This window comes from Cydia pomonella, chromosome 4 (assembly GCF_033807575.1).
Source record: "Cydia pomonella isolate Wapato2018A chromosome 4, ilCydPomo1, whole genome shotgun sequence".
Lineage (NCBI taxonomy): Eukaryota > Metazoa > Arthropoda > Insecta > Lepidoptera > Tortricidae > Cydia > Cydia pomonella.
The window spans coordinates 27,700,035-27,721,756 of NC_084706.1; the positions used below are offsets into that span (position 1 = coordinate 27,700,035).

Here is a 21,722-nt window from a genome sequence, read left to right on the forward strand (position 1 = left end):
CGTACTAGTGTAAGACAAAGATAGTATGACTCCCTCTGTCTATGTTTGAAATGAGATAGCCCTTTGACAAACTATATATGTCTGATAAACGTTAGTTCATACAATACCATATGACCATTGGCCGAGGTTTTCGAGAGGGGTTAATTTTTTTTCGTTAGTTTGCCAGATGCAGAATCAAAACGCAAGACGGGATGTCAAATATTTATGTGTCAACTTGAAAATGACAATACACGTTTAGAAATCTGGATTAGTTGACTTTTGTCATCATTTCTGGTGTATACTTAATAAAAAACAATATGATTTTAATTATATCAGAGATAATGAGCTAAAAATAAAAGTAAAGTGAAATTTGTTTTAAATAAAAGTCATTATCCGTTCAGCTTTTTAAATAGAAAAAACTTAACAATAATTTAAAATCTGTTGTGGTTTTCGAACATTAATCGGTTGTCTGTCAGAAAGTCAAAACTGTCAAATAAAATTTGTAGTGATGTATCGCATAAGCAAACCGAGTATTTATCGTACATTTTCACAGAATGAATACTAAAAAATGGCCGAGAATAAACCTTACAAATGCGTAAATTGTGGAGAGGCATCGGCGGCCTTATACAAAACTTACGGCCCGTCCGTTTTGAAGCTGACCAAATGTGTAAGTAATTTCAATGTTTTCGGCTAGTTTAATCACAAATAGCTTAATATAACGGCAAAATACAGTCTTTTAAACATTACAACGATCCGAATAAGATTATTCATTTACTAAGCATGAAATCCTTACATACGAACTAAAATCTAACACCAAAAAGAAACCTTAATAACAAATCATCGGCTCACCCTATTTAGTATTGCCCGAGGCATTGTTCCCAAGGCACTAGCCGCAGTATCACTTTGCAGGGCTAAGCTTAATCTCTGGGCAAAAAACGCCCTAGACTGGAGGAGGACTTCTTTCACTACATTTTTGGTGTCTGTGTGACCAACGCCCAAATGTCTCAAGCGCAAGGGCCACAAATACATAATCATTTTTCAAAACTCCTCTTCTTGTTAGCTTTGAACTATTAATTTTTAAATTAAAGGAAACTAACTTGAGACTCCAGTGCCTGTTAAGATCAATTTCTTATACATGGCACACATCTGGTAGGCATAACAATAGGTTTGTCATACGTCCCGTATAATCGGGACTGTCACTGTATTTAAGTATTGTATCCCACATTTTTACCTGTCCCGTTTTTGTCCCATTTATCAATACCACTGTAGAATACGTATATAAAAGGTCACGATCATCTCTGTTTGACCACATTGTTGAGATATGAGTTGTATGTGAGTTAATGCTATGGGAATATGTATTTGCACCCCCCTCCTTCCCCATAACGCTATTACTACCCTATTGTCCTGTATCCGTTCCAAATCATTATGGCATCACTATTGTGGCTCAGTTGGCAGAAGCGATTGGACCGGTGTTCCAATAGTTGCAGGTTCAAGTCCTGCTGGAAGTGTATATTTTTCCAGTTTTCCTTGTTTTTTTAAATGATTAAAAAATTTGCAGAACGGATTGCTGACATTTCTGCTTGATAAAAAAAATTACTTCAGACTGTTTATTATTTGTATTTTTTTTTTTCAGGATAAATGCAATGGAATTGTTGACAAATATATTGAATATGATCCGGTGATTGTAATGATAGACCTAGTACTGGTATCGAAGGAAGCCCAGAGACATGTACTGTACAACACAGAGTTTAAGGTAACATTGGTTGATATAACTACTGGCTCTGTGAGATAAGATACATAAAAAATAAAAATCAGCCAAGTGCGAGTCGAAAAACGGTCACCCATCCAAGTACTACCCAACAACAACCCCGCCCGACGTTACTTAACTTCAGTGATTGGATGAGAACCTCGAGATTGGAAAGAAATATTTATTTTATTCTGTTTTTAGTATTTGTTGTTATAGTGGAAACAGAAATACATAATTTGTAGAAATTTCAACTGGCTAACTATCACAGTTCATGAGATACAGCCTGTGACAGACGGACGGACGGATGGATGGATGGTGAGTCAAGGGTCTCGTTTGACCCTTCGGGTACGGAACCCTAAAAAGGAAAAACGAAAAATACTCACTTTATTAAGTCAGCTAATGAATGTTTATCCATTAATTAATCACATCAGAAAATGTGAGGTCACTTTAACTTCACCTGTAACCAAAAATTGTCTAGAGTTTTTGTATTTGTTGCGGACAAAAAAAATTTGCAATGATAAGTATATCACTTTTATTCATGAAATTCCTAATCAGTTTTCTGATTTCGTTGAAAACGTGAGAGGTTAAAAAAAGCGGCCAAGTGCGAGTCGGACTCGCCTATAAAGGGTTCCATACCATTTAAGACGTATTAAAAAAAAACTTAATAGATCTCGTTCAAACCAATATTCGGTGGAGGTTTGTAAATGTATATCATATATTTTTTTTAGGTTTAGGCGTCTCTTGCGCAAACTATTCAGTTTAGAAAAAAATGATATTAGAAACCTCAATATCATTTTTGAAGACCAATAAGTATATTTTTTTTTTTAGGTTTATCATTCTCTTATTTTAGAAGTTACAGGGGGGGGGGGGACACATTTTACCACTTTGGAAGTGCCTCTCGCGCAAAACTAGAAACCTCAATATCATTTTTGAAGACCTATCCATAGATAGACATCAGACAGGAAGCCAATAAAGTTAAGTTTGGTAAAAAGCTGCGTACTTACCTTGTAAACTGCATAAAATAATTATTGAGCATATAGAAACGAATCTCATTGTAATATAAATATATATATAAGAGAGTAGAGACTGCACGATCCCACAGTCAAACCGTGTAAACTGTTTTGTGGGACTCCGTACCTGTTTGAGATGTATGATTTTATGTTAATAATAAATAAATAATAATAATAATAATAATACCCCACACGTATGGGTATGATGAAAAAAATTTTTTTGAGTTTCAGTTCTAAGTATGGGGAACCCCCAAAATTTATTTTTTGTTTTCTATTTTTGTATGAAAATCTTAATGCGGTTCATAGAATACATCTACTTACCGTACCTAGCTGGCCGTACCTGGAGCAGAGTGGCAATAGATCGGAGAGAGTGGAGAAGGTTGGAGGAGGCCTTTGCCGAAGGGCAAGCAGGCAAAGAATACAAAAGATGGGAGATAATAGAGAGATAGTAGTACTGTTCTTTGTCCTGTAAATAAAGGCTATTTTATTTATTTTTATTATATCTACTTACCGAGTTTGAACAGTATATTTCTTATAGATTCGCAAAAAAGTGGCTGTGACATGACGAATCTATAAGGGTTCCGTTTTTTGCCATTTGGCTACGGAACCCTAATAATCATGAAATTCGTGTGATTTAATTTATGGATGACCCCCATATGAGGGTGGGTTTTTGTGACTCATAAACATAAATTTTTAATATAATTATTTCCATATACTTCCAGGCATATTGGAAGCTACTCATAATCCTGATAATGATAGAAACATACGGTCTATGGCGGAGCGACAGCTTGTTCAATATTGTGGTTCACACTACCTGTGGTATACAGACTAACAATACCACATTGAATATAACACACTTGTAAGTATTGTACAGTTATATTTTTTAGGGCCTGTTTCACAATGTAAAGTATTGGATAGCTTTTTTTTATGGAGGATAGGCAGGCGTTTGACCACGATCTCACCTGATGGTAAGTGATGATGCGGTCTACGGTGGAGCACGCTTACCTATGAGATACCTATTTACTGTAGCCTTGAAGAGATTCAGATTGTACTCATACGGAAACAGACTCGGGCAGGGCATTCCACTCCTAATTAAGAAAATAAATTAACTGACAGATAAAACTTCCTGCAAACATTATCTACCAGTTAAGCTTATTTGAAGATTGTAAAAAAAATAAAACCAATGATGACTTTATTTGACTGTCCCTTCTTTATACATACTGGAGTGCCTAATATTCGTAAAAAAATATGACAGTCGTTTTTCTAAAAAACAGCCCAACCCGGCAGGCACGTACTTTCCGGCAAAGAGATACACTTTTAAATCCACGTGCACATTGCGCACTTTTTAGAAAATGCATTTTTAGCATGGCTGTTACATTAATTGCATGTAAAAATACGCAAGTAAGTATAGCGGGTTAGCACTGATTGACTAACACGTTATTTTCTCGCGGATTAGCAAAGTAATAGTTCTTGTTTTAATTAGCATGGATTTCCGCAAAGTAACGCCTGATTCTATTAATTATGGCTGTTAGATTTTTTAACAAACTACCAGAATCGATACAAACTTTACCGATAAACAGATTCCGCAATACGATAAAAACTTTATTGAAAACCAAGTGCTACTATGACATATCGGCTGTCCCAAATCAAAACCTAGCAAGGGACATTTTTTGGTAAAATACGTTTTTCTAATAAACCTGCCTCGAATTTTGAGCTGCGTCGAATGCAAAAACACCTGTATTCCTATCACAATTAGAATGAAAGTTAAGAGACCTATCAAACCTAGCAAGTGCATATGTTACCTGCAAATATAAAATTCAAAATACTAGTAAGTAACATTTCCAAGCTTAAAAACCTATTAAATGTGCCATATACTAGGTTTTTGAATTTGAAAACGGAGCTTACTAGGTTTTTAAATCCGAAATAATCCCATACTAGGTTTTTGATTTTAAAAATTGCCGAAGTGTAGAACAAGGAAGTCAAATATTGCAATAAATAAAACCTAGCAAGTAAGTAATGAGTGAAATCGGCGTTAACGGTCGCCGCGTCCCGCCGCCCCGTTTGCGATTCGGGATCGGGAACAAGTTTCAACTTGAAGTTTGTAGTTGGTCGTACTTTGCGTTGCTGCGCGGACGCATACATAATGATTAAACATTACATTTCATTTCATATTTAGGCTGACAATTGTACGGCCCAAAATAAATAAAAACTGGACTCAGTATACGGCCTTAGATACTATTGTCAATAACGGCGGAGTCTGTAACTTTGAGTTACTTAACAAAAGGACATACTCATATGACTGCGGATTCGGTTCACGGAAACATAGAAAGTAAAATGAAAAAATAAGGAGAAGTCTTGGACTGTAAAGATTTTTAGGATGTCGTAAACAGTTCGAGGAAATATATACTCGTAATTGAATCCATAAATATCAAGAAATGGCCAAGGAAAAAAAGAGCACCAAGAAAGAATGATGATGAAGATTTGATGAAGTCTTTCTTGCTCAACCAAGTTGTTGTTGAGTGAAATTCGTTGTTGGCTCAAAAAATGCTTTTTACAAGACATCTTTTAACGAGCCGTTTGCAGAGTTAGATTTCCTGCCCAAAACCTATAAAGTAACAGAGCTTCCTGAAGATAAAAAGAGATAAAAATATCAGGTCCTCGAGGCATTACAGCACTAAAAAACCGGCCAAGAGCATGTCAGGCCATGCTCAGAGTAGGGTTCCGTAGTTACTCTTCCGTCACAATAAGCTAAACTGGAGCTTGAAGTATAGTAGATTGTTAACCAAGGGATGAACTGTGGATGTACGTCTTTTAGCTATGAAGGGGAAACTTTTTGCGATAACTCAAAAACAGCTAAACTGATCATGTTCCACGATTTTTTTTCATATTTTTTGGACCTATGGTTCAGAAGTTAGAGGGGGGGGGACACTCTTTTTTTTTTCTGTCGGGGCGATTATCTCCGAATATATTAACTTTATCAAAAAATGATTGTTTAAGACCCCTATTAGTTTTGGAAGACCTTTCCAACGATATCCCACACTGTCGGGTTGAAACAATGGTTTGCAATAAAGGAAATAAAGAAACAAAAAAATATTCACCCCTACTTTACGTGTAGAGGAGGTACCCTAGAAAAATATTTTATAATACGACTTTGTCGGCTTTATTGATTTATATATCCATGCCAAATTTCAGCTTTCTAGCACTAGCCTCGGACAGACAGACAGACAGACGGACATGGCGAAACTATAAGGGTTCCTAGTTGACTACGGAACCCTAAAAAGGACATTATAGTTGCTAAATTAGTGCGTTTAATGCCAGAAACAAGGCGTGATTTTTGGTGTCAACTGCCGATTAACAACCAATCGATTGATCTCCAAACTGGGGGCGAATTAATGCCTGAAGACGCTTGGTTATTGATTAATAAATAACTCTTTTTTTTCAATATTTTTTTATGATCCTACTAAATTTATAAATATTATTAATATGAAAGTTCGAATGTTTGTTTCTCAATCTCGCTAAAACGCCTATATTGATTTACGTGAAATTTAGCACACAGGTAGTTTATAAGCTAGGTTAACATAAATAATGATCCTGGAAATCATCTCGTCGTGGGTGAAAGAAAACATGGAAGTTTACGGCGGCGTAGTCGCGGGCAAAAGTTGGTAGTCAGTAATTCCTGAATAATGTATACCTACTAGATTGCTAATTCTACAAATTATCCGTTAAAACAAATAAAAATCCTAGTCCAATTTAATAACTAGTCTTTTGCTAGGTTTTATGTAAGGGATCTAAAATTAAGCATCAAACAGAACCAATTCAAAAACTTAGTAAGAGTACTTGGTAGGTTTTTATATTGTAATTGACAAAACACTTCTGTCAAATTTTTATAGTCAGTCGTTAGTAAGGCACATAAAACTTGTAAAAATACACATAAATTTAGTTTGACTAATTCTTCTTGTAAAGCAAGTTATACTTCTCTATATGTAAACAAGTCTTGTGTGTAAAAGGTCTCAGTGTCTGAATTTTTCAACAAAGAGTTTGTTTGCCTCTCCTGTAAAATTACGCTAAATGCACTTACTAGGTTTTGATTTGGGACAGCCGATATACGAATATTTAAACGACAGCGAACTTTTTTGATGCATGTTTTTTAATACATATATTATCTAAATTATATAATTTAAATATATACCTTAATTTGACATTTAAAAATTAGAATTTTTACATTAATTGATATTATTATTATTGGGGTTTCGGGCCTTTGAGTGCCACGTCGACCAGGTAGTGATCTATTGTGACAGCCCTTTAAAGTTCATTACTGATGCCCGTTGAATCCAGGAAATTCCAGATTCTTTGGGCCGTAATGTTCTGTACCTCATAGGGTTGCAATACGTGCCGCCCTAAGTGGGTACTTCTTTTTGACATTAGTGGTCCACAGGAGCAGAGAATCGGCTGTCCCAAATCAAAACCTAGTAAGTGCATTTAGCGTAATTTTACAGGAGAGGCAAACAAACTCTTTGTTGAAAAATTCAGACACTGAGACCTTTTACACACAAGACTTGTTTACATATAGAGAAGTATAACTTGCTTTACAAGAAGAATTAGTCAAACTAAATTTATGTGTATTTTTACAAGTTTTATGTGCCTTACTAACGACTGACTATAAAAATTTGACAGAAGTGTTTTGTCAATTACAATATAAAAACCTACCAAGTACTCTTACTAAGTTTTTGAATTGGTTCTGTTTGATGCTTAATTTTAGATCCCTTACATAAAACCTAGCAAAAGACTAGTTATTAAATTGGACTAGGATTTTTATTTGTTTTAACGGATAATTTGTAGAATTAGCAATCTAGTAGGTATACATTATTCAGGAATTACTGACTACCAACTTTTGCCCGCGACTACGCCGCGTAAACTTCCATGTTTTCTTTCACCCACGACGAGATGATTTCCAGGATCATTATTTATGTTAACCTAGCTTATAAACTACCTGTGTGCTAAATTTCACGTAAATCAATATAGGCGTTTTAGCGAGATTGAGAAACAAACATTCGAACTTTCATATTAATAATATTTATAAATTTAGTAGGATCATAAAAAAATATTGAAAAAAAAGAGTTATTTATTAATCAATAACCAAGCGTCTTCAGGCATTAATTCGCCCCCAGTTTGGAGATCAATCGATTGGTTGTTAATCGGCAGTTGACACCAAAAATCACGCCTTGTTTCTGGCATTAAACGCACTAATTTAGCAACTATAATGTCCTTTTTAGGGTTCCGTAGTCAACTAGGAACCCTTATAGTTTCGCCATGTCCGTCTGTCTGTCTGTCTGTCCGAGGCTAGTGCTAGAAAGCTGAAATTTGGCATGGATATATAAATCAATAAAGCCGACAAAGTCGTATTATAAAATATTTTTCTAGGGTACCTCCTCTACACGTAAAGTAGGGGTGAATATTTTTTTGTTTCTTTATTTCCTTTATTGCAAACCATTGTTTCAACCCGACAGTGTGGGATATCGTTGGAAAGGTCTTCCAAAACTAATAGGGGTCTTAAACAATCATTTTTTGATAAAGTTAATATATTCGGAGATAATCGCCCCGACAGAAAAAAAAAAAGAGTGTCCCCCCCCCTCTAACTTCTGAACCATAGGTCCAAAAAATATGAAAAAAAATCGTGGAACATGATCAGTTTAGCTGTTTTTGAGTTATCGCAAAAAGTTTCCCCTTCATAGCTAAAAGACGTACATCCACAGTTCATCCCTTGGTTAACAATCTACTATACTTCAAGCTCCAGTTTAGCTTATTGTGACGGAAGAGTAACTACGGAACCCTACTCTGAGCATGGCCTGACATGCTCTTGGCCGGTTTTTTAGTGCTGTAATGCCTCGAGGACCTGATATTTTTATCTCTTTTTATCTTCAGGAAGCTCTGTTACTTTATAGGTTTTGGGCAGGAAATCTAACTCTGCAAACGGCTCGTTAAAAGATGTCTTGTAAAAAGCATTTTTTGAGCCAACAACGAATTTCACTCAACAACAACTTGGTTGAGCAAGAAAGACTTCATCAAATCTTCATCATCATTCTTTCTTGGTGCTCTTTTTTTCCTTGGCCATTTCTTGATATTTATGGATTCAATTACGAGTATATATTTCCTCGAACTGTTTACGACATCCTAAAAATCTTTACAGTCCAAGACTTCTCCTTATTTTTTCATTTTACTTTCTATGTTTCCGTGAACCGAATCCGCAGTCATATGAGTATGTCCTTTTGTTAAGTAACTCAAAGTTACAGACTCCGCCGTTATTGACAATAGTATCTAAGGCCGTATACTGAGTCCAGTTTTTATTTATTTTGGGCCGTACAATTGTCAGCCTAAATATGAAATGAAATGTAATGTTTAATCATTATGTATGCGTCCGCGCAGCAACGCAAAGTACGACCAACTACAAACTTCAAGTTGAAACTTGTTCCCGATCCCGAATCGCAAACGGGGCGGCGGGACGCGGCGACCGTTAACGCCGATTTCACTCATTACTTACTTGCTAGGTTTTATTTATTGCAATATTTGACTTCCTTGTTCTACACTTCGGCAATTTTTAAAATCAAAAACCTAGTATGGGATTATTTCGGATTTAAAAACCTAGTAAGCTCCGTTTTCAAATTCAAAAACCTAGTATATGGCACATTTAATAGGTTTTTAAGCTTGGAAATGTTACTTACTAGTATTTTGAATTTTATATTTGCAGGTAACATATGCACTTGCTAGGTTTGATAGGTCTCTTAACTTTCATTCTAATTGTGATAGGAATACAGGTGTTTTTGCATTCGACGCAGCTCAAAATTCGAGGCAGGTTTATTAGAAAAACGTATTTTACCAAAAAATGTCCCTTGCTAGGTTTTGATTTGGGACAGCCGGAATGTGCATTGCAGTCTCCTCTGACTCATGGCAGAACCTGCATGTCGCGTCTTGTTTCTTCCCAATTTGAAACATGTGTTTGTTCAACTTACAGTGTCCAGTCAATATTCTGGTCACCGCGCAGGTTTTATGTCTTTTGAGCTCTAAGAGCTCCTTAGCAAATTTGTTGTTGAACCCTTTGATTAGAGCTTTCGAGTGTTCTTGTCCTTTGACGAACTTCCACCAATCGATTGCTCTTGTTTTTTCTGTTGCTGAGCAGAGAATATGCATCCCGTTTTGTGATTCCACAGAACGGTTCTGGGCCGACCAGGGGTGTGTCTGCGCCCTTTCTAGCAAGTTCGTCCGCTTCTTCGTTTCCGTTAATGTCGTAGTGCCCTGGTACCCATCTAAGTATGACTTTGTTGGAGTTAGCCAGTGCATTTAGGTTTGTTTTACAGTTCTGGACTAGTTTCGAGTTTGACTCCAGGGATTCTAGTGCCAGAAGAGCAGCTTGGCTGTCTGAGTTGATGTAGATATGTTGGTGTCTTAGGTTTCTATCCAGATTAATCTCCGCACATTTGTTGATGGCGTAGACTTCTGCCTGGAAGATTGAGGCCTGTGTGCCCATGCTGACGCTAGCACTGAACTTAGGTCTCTCACCATAGATCCCACATCCTACATCACTGCCTTTCTTGGAACCATCAGTGTACCAAATATGGCTTCCCTCTTCGACGTACATTTGGTAGTTAATCCATTTGTCTCTAGGAGGAATTTCTACTGTGTACAGTTTGGTAAAATGACATTCTGTGTGCGTGTCATCCGTGGGCATGCTAAGGGTTCTATTTGCAAAAACCCAGGCCTTTAGTTTGGTTAATGCTTGAGAGCGCCATTTCGGCCTGTTTAGCGTGCATATTCTATAGACGCACTGTTTGGCCTCCTTTTGCATTTGCAGGTGGAGTGGTATAATGTCTAGCAGTGCGTCTAGGGCCGCCCCCGGTGTCGAGGAGAAGGCACCTGTTGCTGTTAAACAAGCCGTGCGTTGCAGGCTGTTTAGAGTTTCTATTGCCGTCTTTTGGCTGGTTTTGTTACACCAGACTGCGGAGGCGTAGGTAATAATGGGCCTCACTACCGCTGTGTATAACCACATAGCAATTTTGGGTCTTATGCCCCATCTTGCTCCTGCCATTCGACAGCATGACCACATGGCCATTTTTGCTTTTTGTATAGTATTTCTCAGGTGAGGGTTCCAAGTTAACTTTTGGTCAAAAGTGACCCCTAGGTACTTGACCTCGTCTGAGAACGGTATTATTTGTCCATTAAGTTTTGGTTCTGTGAGTTTTCCGAGCTTTCGTTTCCTTGTGAATGGTACTATCACAGTCTTGCTCGGATTAATGGACAAGTCATTTTCTTTACACCATTTGAATATTGTGTTTAGAGCTCCTTGCATTAGGTTGGATATCGTGTGGAGGCAAGGGCCTTTGATAATGACTACAAGGTCGTCGGCATATCCTTGTGTGTCATAGTCTTGGCCTGACATAATCGCAAGAAGTTGGTCCACTGCTAGGGTCCATAATAGAGGGGAAAGAACGCCTCCTTGTGGGCACCCTTTTGTGGTATAAAATTCATGCTCTATAGTGTTGAGGGTCAGAGTGGCTACTCTGTTCGAGAGCATGTTATGTACCCATCTGGTGGTGGTTTCGTCAACTCCCTTTGATTTCATACCATTGAGTATGGTCTCTGTGGGCGTATTGTCGAAAGCACCCTCTACATCAAGGAACGCACATAGAGCGGTTTGCGTGTCCTCTAGGGTTTTCTGCACCTTGTCAACCAGGTCGAGTAGGGCAGTCTCCGTAGATTTTCCCTTTTGGTAAGCATGTTGGTTTACGCTTAGTGGTCTTTCCACCAGGTATTTGCCTCTAATGTGCTGATCGACTATTCTTTCCATCGTTTTTAGTAGGAACGATGTTAGACTGATAGGTCTGAAGGATTTAGGCTGTGAGTAGTCCTTTTTCCCTGCTTTATTGATAAGCATGTGTATGTAAATAGTTGAAATTTATTATTTTGATGATGACAAATACCTACATTGAATCTCATGAGCTACACCGCCACTCACGTTAAATATTTGTATGCCTCATAATATGGCCAAAAGTGGAGCACTTAATTATCTGTATGTAACACCTGTTTGTAACACTACCTGCTTTTCGACAAATAAATGCATTGAATTGAATTGAATTTGTCAGATAAGTGGCAAGTAGCTTATTCAGGACTTGGCCATTGTTAACCAGCCCCTTATAGTATTTTTCACACAGCTTGATTATGACAGCTGTCATCTCCATACAATTTATCCTTAAATCGCAAAATCCCTGTGCAAATTGGCAGGGAGTAAAAGCCAGAGGGGAAAAAAAAATCGCAAAATATATATGTGATGACAGCTGTCACCATACCAAAGTTATGTGAAGATTTCTAAAGCATAGGCACTAATGCTAATTCTTGGTATTAGTTGTCAAGCGGTTCCTAGGCTCACATGAGCCTTGGCAATAAGCCCGGACAAACGGTAGGAAGAAAAAGAAAATGAATTGTTATCTTCATAAGTTGTCATCAAATAACGTGTACACTAGGGATTTCAAGCCAGTCCGCCGGATCAGGTAATCCGCCCGGAGTTACCAGATCCGGTTAAAATTAGTCCGGTTTGCAATCTCTAGTGTTTATTTTTTTTTTGGGACTGGACTGGAATGTCACAATTAGCATTTTTGTTTCTTCACGACTTCCCATTCTTTGTTTTTATTCTATAAAAGTTCTTCCAAATAATACTCATACACCGTTAATAGGTATTAGTCCTGCACATGAGCCATATGTAACCTACAGAACGTTTATTTAATCAGCTACAATAATTTACGGGGTGAATGTAAAGATCATACAGAGCAACTTTTACTATGGGACTAACCCCGAAATCGCGAATATAATTTACTTTCCCATAGGAAATGTCGAGGTCAGACAGTAAAAGCGGCCAAGTGCGAGTCGGTCTCGCCCATGAAGGGTTCCGTACCATTTATGACGTATTAAAAAAACTACTTACTAGATCTCGTTCAAACCAATTTTCGGTGGAAGTTTGCATGGTAATGTATATCATATATTTTTTTTAGATTTTTCATTCTGTTATTTTAGAAGTTACGGGGGGGGGGGGGGGGCACATTTTTTCACTTTGGAAGTGTCTCTCGCGCAAACTATTCAGCTTAGAAAAAAATGATATTAGAAACCTAAATATCATTTTTGAAGACCTATCCATAGATACCCCACACGTATGGGTTTGATGAAAAAATACTTTTTGAGTTTCAGTTCTAAGTATGGGGAACCCCCAAAATTTTTTTTTTTTTTTTTTTGTGTAAAAATCTTAATGCGGTTCATAGAATACATCTACTTACAAAGTTTGAACAGTATAGCTCTTTTAGTTTCAGAAAAAAGTGGCTGTGACATAATCGGACAGACAGACGGACATGACGAATCTATAAGGGTTCCGTTTTTTGACATTTGGCTACGTATTGCAGGTTGCTAAATAAACATCCTGTTTAGTCAAATTTCAAGCTTGTTTTTTAGGGTTCCGTACCCAAAGGGTCAAACGGGACCCTATTACTGAGACTTCGCTGTCCGTCCGTCTGTCACCAGGCTGTAACTCATGAACTGTGGTAGCTAGACAGTTGAAATTTTCACAGATGATGTATTTCTGTTGCCGCTATAACAACAAATACTAAAAACAGAATAAAATAAATACTTAAGGTGGGGTCCCATACAACAAACATGATTTTTTTGCCGTTTTTATAATTAATGGTACGGAACCCTTCGTGCGCGAGTACGACTCGCACTTGCCCGGTTTTTCTAGATCAGTTTTGCCTTTTCTGTGGGACTCCTTTTTTTCTTTTTTGCTTTACTTTATCCAATAAGAAATAAGCTAATTAGCCTTAAAATACCAATGTTTCAGACCTTCATCCCTTCAATGGGGGGCTCCAGCATGGTGGCGGCGCCGCTGCGGCGGCTGGCAGCCAGAGGAACGGGATGAACGAGACCTGTTCATATGGGAGAAGCATTTCTACATACAGTTCATTTCTACATTCGCTGGTGTGTATAAAATGAGGTGTATAAAGCGATGGTCCGGGGTTCAAATAATCTGTCAAGTAACAGGTCAAGTGACCGACAGATTCGACAGATTGAAAATTTGTAAGACGGACACGTGACCTGATATGGATGGAAGTTGATTTTTCTGAGATAATTTTTTTAATGTTAAATAATTGTAATAGTTCTGAAGTGTAAAATTTTTATGTAATATATCATGTTTGTTATGTTTTGTCATGTTTGTGTACGATAGCGCAATAAATGAATATTGTATTTTACCACATAAATGATATTACTTTTATACTGATAATTAAAGCAATTCGTGCAAAATTATTCCCTAACCATTCCAAAATATCAAAAATGCACAACGTTAATATTCCCAGTTTTCATTTCTGCCGGCACTCCCGGAGTGCAACCCGTTGTTTTTTTATCCCTAAAAATGTGAGGTAAGTAGTTAAAGAAATAACTATAAACTCATCTATTGCACAAAATACTATTGTATATGAACCATGTTATCTGTAATAAATGATTGATTTGAATTGCCCAAGATCACCTAAAATTTTGTATGTATGTAGTCCTAAATTATATGTTTGTGCAATTTCAGGTGTGACAGCGTTCATACTTACGATGCACCTCGCTATGAAACTGCTGAAGCTTTTCATTCCACAGAACGAAAGTAAGGAATCATTACTTATTATAAACTTCATTAAACATCTAAATCTGTGTAGCAGTTTAGGGGAGAAGAGAGGAGGAAGAGGAGTAACAGACAGACGGAATTAATTTAGACATTTATTGGCTACGTGCTAAGTGTATGGTGGGGGTAAATAAGAGCGCATAAGGTGGTCAAAATTTAACTTGAAATGTATGTTGCATGTTCATGTCAAATTTTGCAAGCTAAATTAGACATACCTCCCATAATTTGATTGCGCTGAAACTTCACATACATATGTAAGTCGGGTGACAATCCAATATTATGGTACCATCAAGCTGATCTGATGATGGAGACAGGAGGTAGCCATAGGAAATCTGTGATAAAACAACGCAATTTAACTATGTTTGGATTTGTTAGAATTGCCACGATTAGTGGTTGGCTGTTAAAAGGAAAGTACAATCAGCGATAAAAGTGTTAATTAATAATTGGATTTTTTTACAAAAAACTTATTTGATCGTTTTTGTCTATTCCGAAAAGATTTCTTAGATAGGTGTAGGAACACTCGAAAGCTCTAATCAAAGGGTTCAACAGCAAAACTGCTAGGGAGCTTCTAGGGCTCAAAAGACACAAAGCCTGCGCGGTGACCAGAATTTTGACTGGACATTGTAAGTTGAACAAACACATGTTTCAAATCGGAAAGAAACAAGACGCGACATGCAGGTTCTGCCATGAGTCAGAGGAGACTGCAATGCACATTCTCTGCTCCTGTGGACCACTAATGTCAAAAAGAAGTACCCACTTAGGGCGGCACGTATTGCAACCTATGAGGTACAGAACATTACGGCCCAAAGAATCTGGAATTTCCTGGATTCAACGGGCATCAGTAATGAACTTTAAAGGGCTGTCACAATAGACCAATGCCTGGTCGACGTGGCATTCAAAGGCCCACAAACTACAATAATAATAATAATAGATAGGTGTCAACTCACTAGAGAGTTCTGTTTTTGTTGGAGTTTATAATGTTAAAGTTTGTAATGTTTATAATGTTATGTGTTTGACGACCGGTCTGGCCTAGTGGGTAGTGACCCTGCCTACGAAGCTGAAGGTCCCGGGTTCAAATCCTGGTAAGGGCATTTATTCGTGTGATGAGCATGGATATTTGTTCCTGAGTCATGGAATTCTATGTATTTAAGTATTTATAAATATTTATATATTGTATATATCGTTGTCTAAGTACCCTCGACACAAGCCTTATTGAGCTTACTGTGGGACTTAGTCAATTTGTGTAATAAAGTCCTATAATATTTATTTATTTATTTATGTTTGTAATGTTATTGTTAGTAATGTTATTTTTCTCCAATATGCTTGGAAATGTTCACCTTATTGTAGCATTTTTTTTTAAGGATCTCATGTTGGCACTACAGCTTATATTGCACAATTATATTGAATGAACGAATATTGAATGATACTGAATGGCAAAACACGTGCGTTTCACTTTTTTTTTAATTATTAAAGAGATATTTTTTTTTGGCATTTTTGAAGTGAAGGTTCGATTTAAATGGTGGTTGGTGTAAATAATGATTATTTTATCTTATTTCCTCGCATGTATGGAAAAAAGCACTATATATGCCTCGGCAGGAACAGCCATTCGTGGATTCGTCTTCTCGAAACTCATCCACGGATTGCCCTTTCTACTATTATGTAATACTATACAATACAAATACTCTTTATTGCACATCTCAATACAGAAACAATACAAATATAATACAGCACATTTAGAAGAGGTAAACAACAGGCGCCACAGGCGGTCTTATCGCTAAAAAGCGATCTCTTCCAGTTATGTCATGCCAGTAGGTGTTCCAGATGCAATGAAAGAAGTCTAGCTAATGTTATGTTTATAATGTTAAAGTTTGTAATGTTTTATTTTCCAGCCCGCTTCACATCATTACTAAAAGCGTTCTCGCTGGCCAACGTGAGCATCCTGCTGACCCTCCCAATGCTGGTGTGGGGTTCGGATCCCGTCGCCGAGACTAGAGCTTTTCACTATGGATTGGTCTTCGTGTATAGCTTTGCTGTGCACCTTAATACTTTTATTGGTAAGATATATTTCCCTTCGATATATTTCTATTCGAATTACTAAATAAGTTCTTGGCAGAAATTTCAATTACAGTACATATGGGGCTACTTTATAGCACTAGTGCGAGAAGTAGCATATTACGTTACTGTGTCGAACATTTAAAGGGCCATATGTACTGTAAAACGTTGTACGATACATGTGCGAATAGGTAATTCGCAACTCGTGTCGATTTAAAACACTCCCTTCGGTCGTGTTTTAATTTATCGCCACTCGTTTCGAATTTCCTATTTTTCGCACTTGTATCGTAATGTACTATTTTGGTACAAGCTTTTATCGCTGACTGTACTTTTTTCCACAGGCAACTAATACTCATCGAGACAATTCTAAAAAACCCAAACACAATTAGGTTGCGTTGTTGTATCACAGAGTTCCTATGGCTACCTCCTGTCTCCATCATCAGATCAGCTCGATGGTACCATAATATTGCATTGTCACCCGACTTACATATGTATGCAAATTTTCAGCTTCATCGGAAACCGGTAAGTGGGTCAAATTTAACTTGCAAGATTTGTCCCATACATACTAACAGGACAAGTTAAATAAAAGCTTGAGTAATAAGGAATCGTTTTCGTAAAAACTAGTACAGTCAAGATATTAAATGTCGACACGGACAAACTGCCAAAAATATGTACACACTACCTTAATCTATCGTAAAGGCGTGCGTCTATTCTTGAAAAAAAAAAATTGGTGATATGGATATGGTATTACTTAACGTAAAGCAATAATTTAAACCCGTTAATATATAGGTCATACTAATACTAAGCAACTTTTACTATGGGATCGCAAAAAAAATTGGCTGTTTAATTTTGCTGGTCTCATGTTGAAATTTCCTATGGAACAGTCCATTTTTTTTACGCTTTCTGGGTTTCTTCCATGGTAAAAGTTGCTCAGTATAACCTAAACTAGGGTTTGAGTAATTGCTTTACGTACAGTAGAGAATTTGAAATAGAGGTGGATTGTCAAAGGAAACTTTGTAGCCACAGTAAATTTATTGCCATCTTTCGACACATGATTGAAACTTTCTGAACGCCGATTTTGATCTTTATTCTTTTGTGACCCCGTGTCCCCGTTCCCCGGGGAACATTCCGATCTCCCGCCGTACCCGGGGCCCGCGGGCCGATCACGTAACGCCGGTTCTATTTAATGATATCCGTGTATGTATAGCTTGCTAGTTAGTGTAAGGTTCTTGATAATAATAAAGGGCGCGAAAGACGCCATTTAGCTAAGTGAAACTTGTGTTTTATATCAGCTCATCCTCCATACCCTGAGTTAGCCTGGAAACCTTCACTAAGCCCCTCAGGCTGAAGGATATGTATGGTTCGCCCTCAGCGACAACCATCACATTTTCACTGATGTGTGTTAAATTAAATATCAAAAAGTGGCGCCATCTTACCGGGCGCAACCTAAAGGTTATGGCGCCATCGCTCGAAACGTTGCTGCTATACATTTAGCCTTTAAATAAATAAATAAATATTATAGGACATTATTACACAAATTGACTAAGTCCCACAGTAAGCTCAATAACACTTGTGTTGAGGGTATTTAGACAACGATATATATAATATATAAATATTTATAAATACTTAAATACATAGAAAACACCCATGACTCAGGAATCAATGCTCATCACACGAATAAATGCCCTTACCAGTTGAACCCGGGACCGTCAGCTTCGTAGGCAGAGTCACTACCCACTAGGCCAAACCGGTCGTCAAAACCCCGTTTTATCTATTAGATGGCGCCACTTTTTGGTATTTCGGTTTAAAGAATTTTATTTCTCATAAGAATTTTTTACAATTCACTTACATGAGAATTAGGAGTAAATAAGTTAACAATGTACGGGTGAGCGTATGCATGCATATTTACATTCACACAATATTAACAAGTGCCTTAAATTACCTTTTTAACAAATTAAACACATGAATTAAATAATAAGGATCTAAGTCCAATGGCATTATAAGGATAACTAATCAGATGGATCCCAGACCCGGTGTGGAGCCTTTCCACATTAAAAACGTCATTAGCATCACGTATATTTAAAAAAGTTAAAATTACTACGACAATTTCTGTGGGAATGTTCTGTGGTGGGTCTACGGACAGGCTTGTTTCGCTTATATGTGTAAAATCATTTATTGACAAGGGACAGTTATTTTAATTTACAATGTTAATGTTAGCTTGAATTACATAATACAATGACCTGTGATCAATAACAGTATGTGATAGCCACTCTGAAGTTTAAGTTTTAACATACCAAGGTTTCAATATACATACGTATGCAAAAGCGGCTATAGTTATTAATATGTACAATACCTACTAGTTGATGAAGGGCAGATTTAGTTTTTTCTGCCAACAAACTGTACTGCAGTTTGGCAAATTAGTAGTTTAAGGCTTTTTGTAATCTTCTTTTGATTCAAATAAAAAAAAAAAAGTTTTAATAATGTGTCGAAAGATGACAGTAAATTTACTGTGGCCACAAAGTTGCAAATTATATTTGCTTTATTTGATTTCAGTTCTCTACGGCTGTCCAATGATGGCCACAGTGCTAGTACTGACGGCGAGCAACTGCATGAAATACCTCACCACCTACCACACGACACCGTTCATAAGGAACCTGTTACAGTAGTCGCAGATACCAATGAGAATTGAGTATAGACCTAGGCTTGAAAACCGGTTAAATTACGAAACCGTTATCATGCACTTGGCGCAAAACCTTTTAACCTTTTGAACGCCACGCCTATCGCACGCGGCGCGTAATCGTGAACCTTGTCGGTACGCATGAAGGTTGATATTGGGCTGAAGCCGAGCGCGTCATATGACGTCTTTGGCGGTCAAAAGGTTAATATCGGTTACGCTCGAAAAACCGATTTTCATGAGAACAGTTCTTGTCAAATTAACCGATTTAGAGCAATATAAACCGGTTTATTCCTATGTACCGACATGTTTACGTAACACACCACCAGGCAGACAGGCTAGCACACGATTGGCGCGAGAGTATCTCGCGGCGAGATAGACTACCCGTCCCTCTTTAATTATCATAGTTAGAAAAAGACGGCTCTAAATACTTTCGCGCCAATCATGTGCTAGGCCTACTGTCCGGTTTCGTCGCTCATCGAATAAACCGGTTTTTATAGGTTACAAATAAAATTCTTAAAACGTTCGCGTTCTTATAAAAGTTCGGACGAAAACCGAAATAAACCGGTTTACCGGTATTTTATATACCGGGTCTGAGCCTTATAGACAAACAGAATTGATTGTTATACACCGTGTTTTTATTGAATACCGTTAACTTCGGGGTATCGGTAAGTACCTTGAAGGAAACTAAATGGCATAGTTAATTTTCAAAAAAAAGATTTTTTTAAATATATTTTTTAATAGTTAATTTTTTATAAAAAGTAATTAAATGTTGCATATAGCATTGTTGTAACACGGGCATTACATTTAAATCAACCAAACAATTGAAAACTGTGACATCTCAATGTCATTTCGAACATCGATCGTCCGAGATAGTATGTACGTTTAGTAGCAAATGTATTAACTCGTACTAAACACTAATCAATATGTAAATAGACCCTAAGGGAAGTGTAAACGCTCGTGAGGGCCTTATAACATAAAAATTAACTATTGATTATCTCCGAAATGGAGTTTATTAGAATACCGGTGTCTTTGAGAAAGTTTCTTAATTTAAGCTCAGGGATGCACCCTTGAAATTAACGGAAATCAAAAAAAGCACGGTGTAGAGAGGTAGTCTAAGAAAAAAACGTGCCTTTTAGTTTGACATCCAAAACAGATGGCGCTGTACTGAGCCATATGTTTGACAGTCACTGAATCGTCAAAAATCGCAGCCAAATAACACTAGACCCTACTCATAGTGTTGTGTTCCTGCCGGTGAGTAAGGTTGCCAGAGCTCAACGAGGGGGGTGGGGTTAGGGTCGACAACGCGCGCATGTAATTCCTCTGGAGTTGCAGGTGTACATAGGCTACGGAGACTGCTTACCATCAGGCAGGCCGTATGCTTGTTTGCCACCGACGTAGTATAAAAAAAAATCGTCAAACGTCAACTTTTGACAGTCAGGGTTACTGCAAAATGTAGCTGTACAGCGCCATCTCGTTTATCTGTCAAATTCGAAACACCAAATTGTTACACCAAGATAAGTTGGCAGCCATTTTGACAGTCGAGACAGTGCAAGTGTTATTTTAAACGTCAAACTTTTATGAAATTATGACTCAGACACTTGCACAGACTGGACAATCAAAACCGCTGCAAACTTATCTTGGTCTGGCTCTGCGCATCTTACTTAATCAATGTATCTTTGGTGTAGAGGCTTTTCAAAGTGAATTTTGAAGTCAACTAAATTTATATATTGAACTTACTGTGGGACTTAATTTCTGTAATAATTACTAAGAATTGGGAGAATCAACTTTTTAGCGTCACTCGTTGCCATGGTTACGATTAGTTGTCCAGGGGACAAAAGTTCATTGAAATACTGATTTTATGGTACTTAAACGAATTAAACTTGCGTTTTTGTGGTCGTTATAACCAATGTCCATAATGGGCCCCCTACTAAGCATGTTAATAGAACGGCATACAACGTCTCTTCAAACAAACTGTGCCACTGTTGTCCCTTGAACAACGGGACAGGATAAGAAAACAAAAAAGTTGATTCACCCAATTACAAAAATAAACGATATTTTACTTGGTATAATTTTAACTAGGATTTTTACAATATGTATATAAAAGTAAAATATAAAAACACTTACGACCGGTCGGAGTGACCCTGCCTAAGTGCCTATGAAGCTGATGGTCCCGGGTTCAAATCCTGGTAAGAGCATATATTTGTGTGATGAACACGGATATTTGTTCTTGAGGCATGGGTGTTGTCTATGTATTTAAATATTTATAATTATATATTATATATATCGTTGTCTAAGTACCCTCAACACAAGCCTTATTGAGCTTACTGTGGGACTTAGTCAATTTGTGTAATAATGTAACTTGACGACCGGTCTGGCCTAGTGGGTAGTGACCCTGCCTACGAAGCCGATGGTCCCGGGTTCAAATCCTGGTAAGGGCATTTATTCGTGTGATGAGCATGGATATTTGTTCCTGAGTCATGGGTGTTTTCTATGTATTTAAGTATTTATAAATATCTATATATTATATATATCGTTGTCTAAATACCCTCAACACAAGCCTTA

At 37.3% G+C, this 21,722-nt stretch overlaps 1 protein-coding gene across 1 annotated transcript; it reads left to right on the forward strand.

Moving 5' to 3' along the window:
* The first annotated feature begins 458 nt into the window (after nucleotides 1-458).
* Nucleotides 459-21,348, forward strand: LOC133517377 (protein ARV1). The gene is made up of 7 exons (XM_061850675.1): nucleotides 459-646; nucleotides 1,613-1,732; nucleotides 3,459-3,595; nucleotides 13,607-13,743; nucleotides 14,342-14,413; nucleotides 16,321-16,485; nucleotides 19,037-21,348. Exons 1-7 carry the CDS (start codon nucleotides 548-550, stop codon nucleotides 19,147-19,149), a joined length of 843 nt encoding a protein of 280 aa, XP_061706659.1. The 5' UTR covers nucleotides 459-547; the 3' UTR covers nucleotides 19,150-21,348.
* The last annotated feature ends 374 nt before the right edge of the window (nucleotides 21,349-21,722 follow it).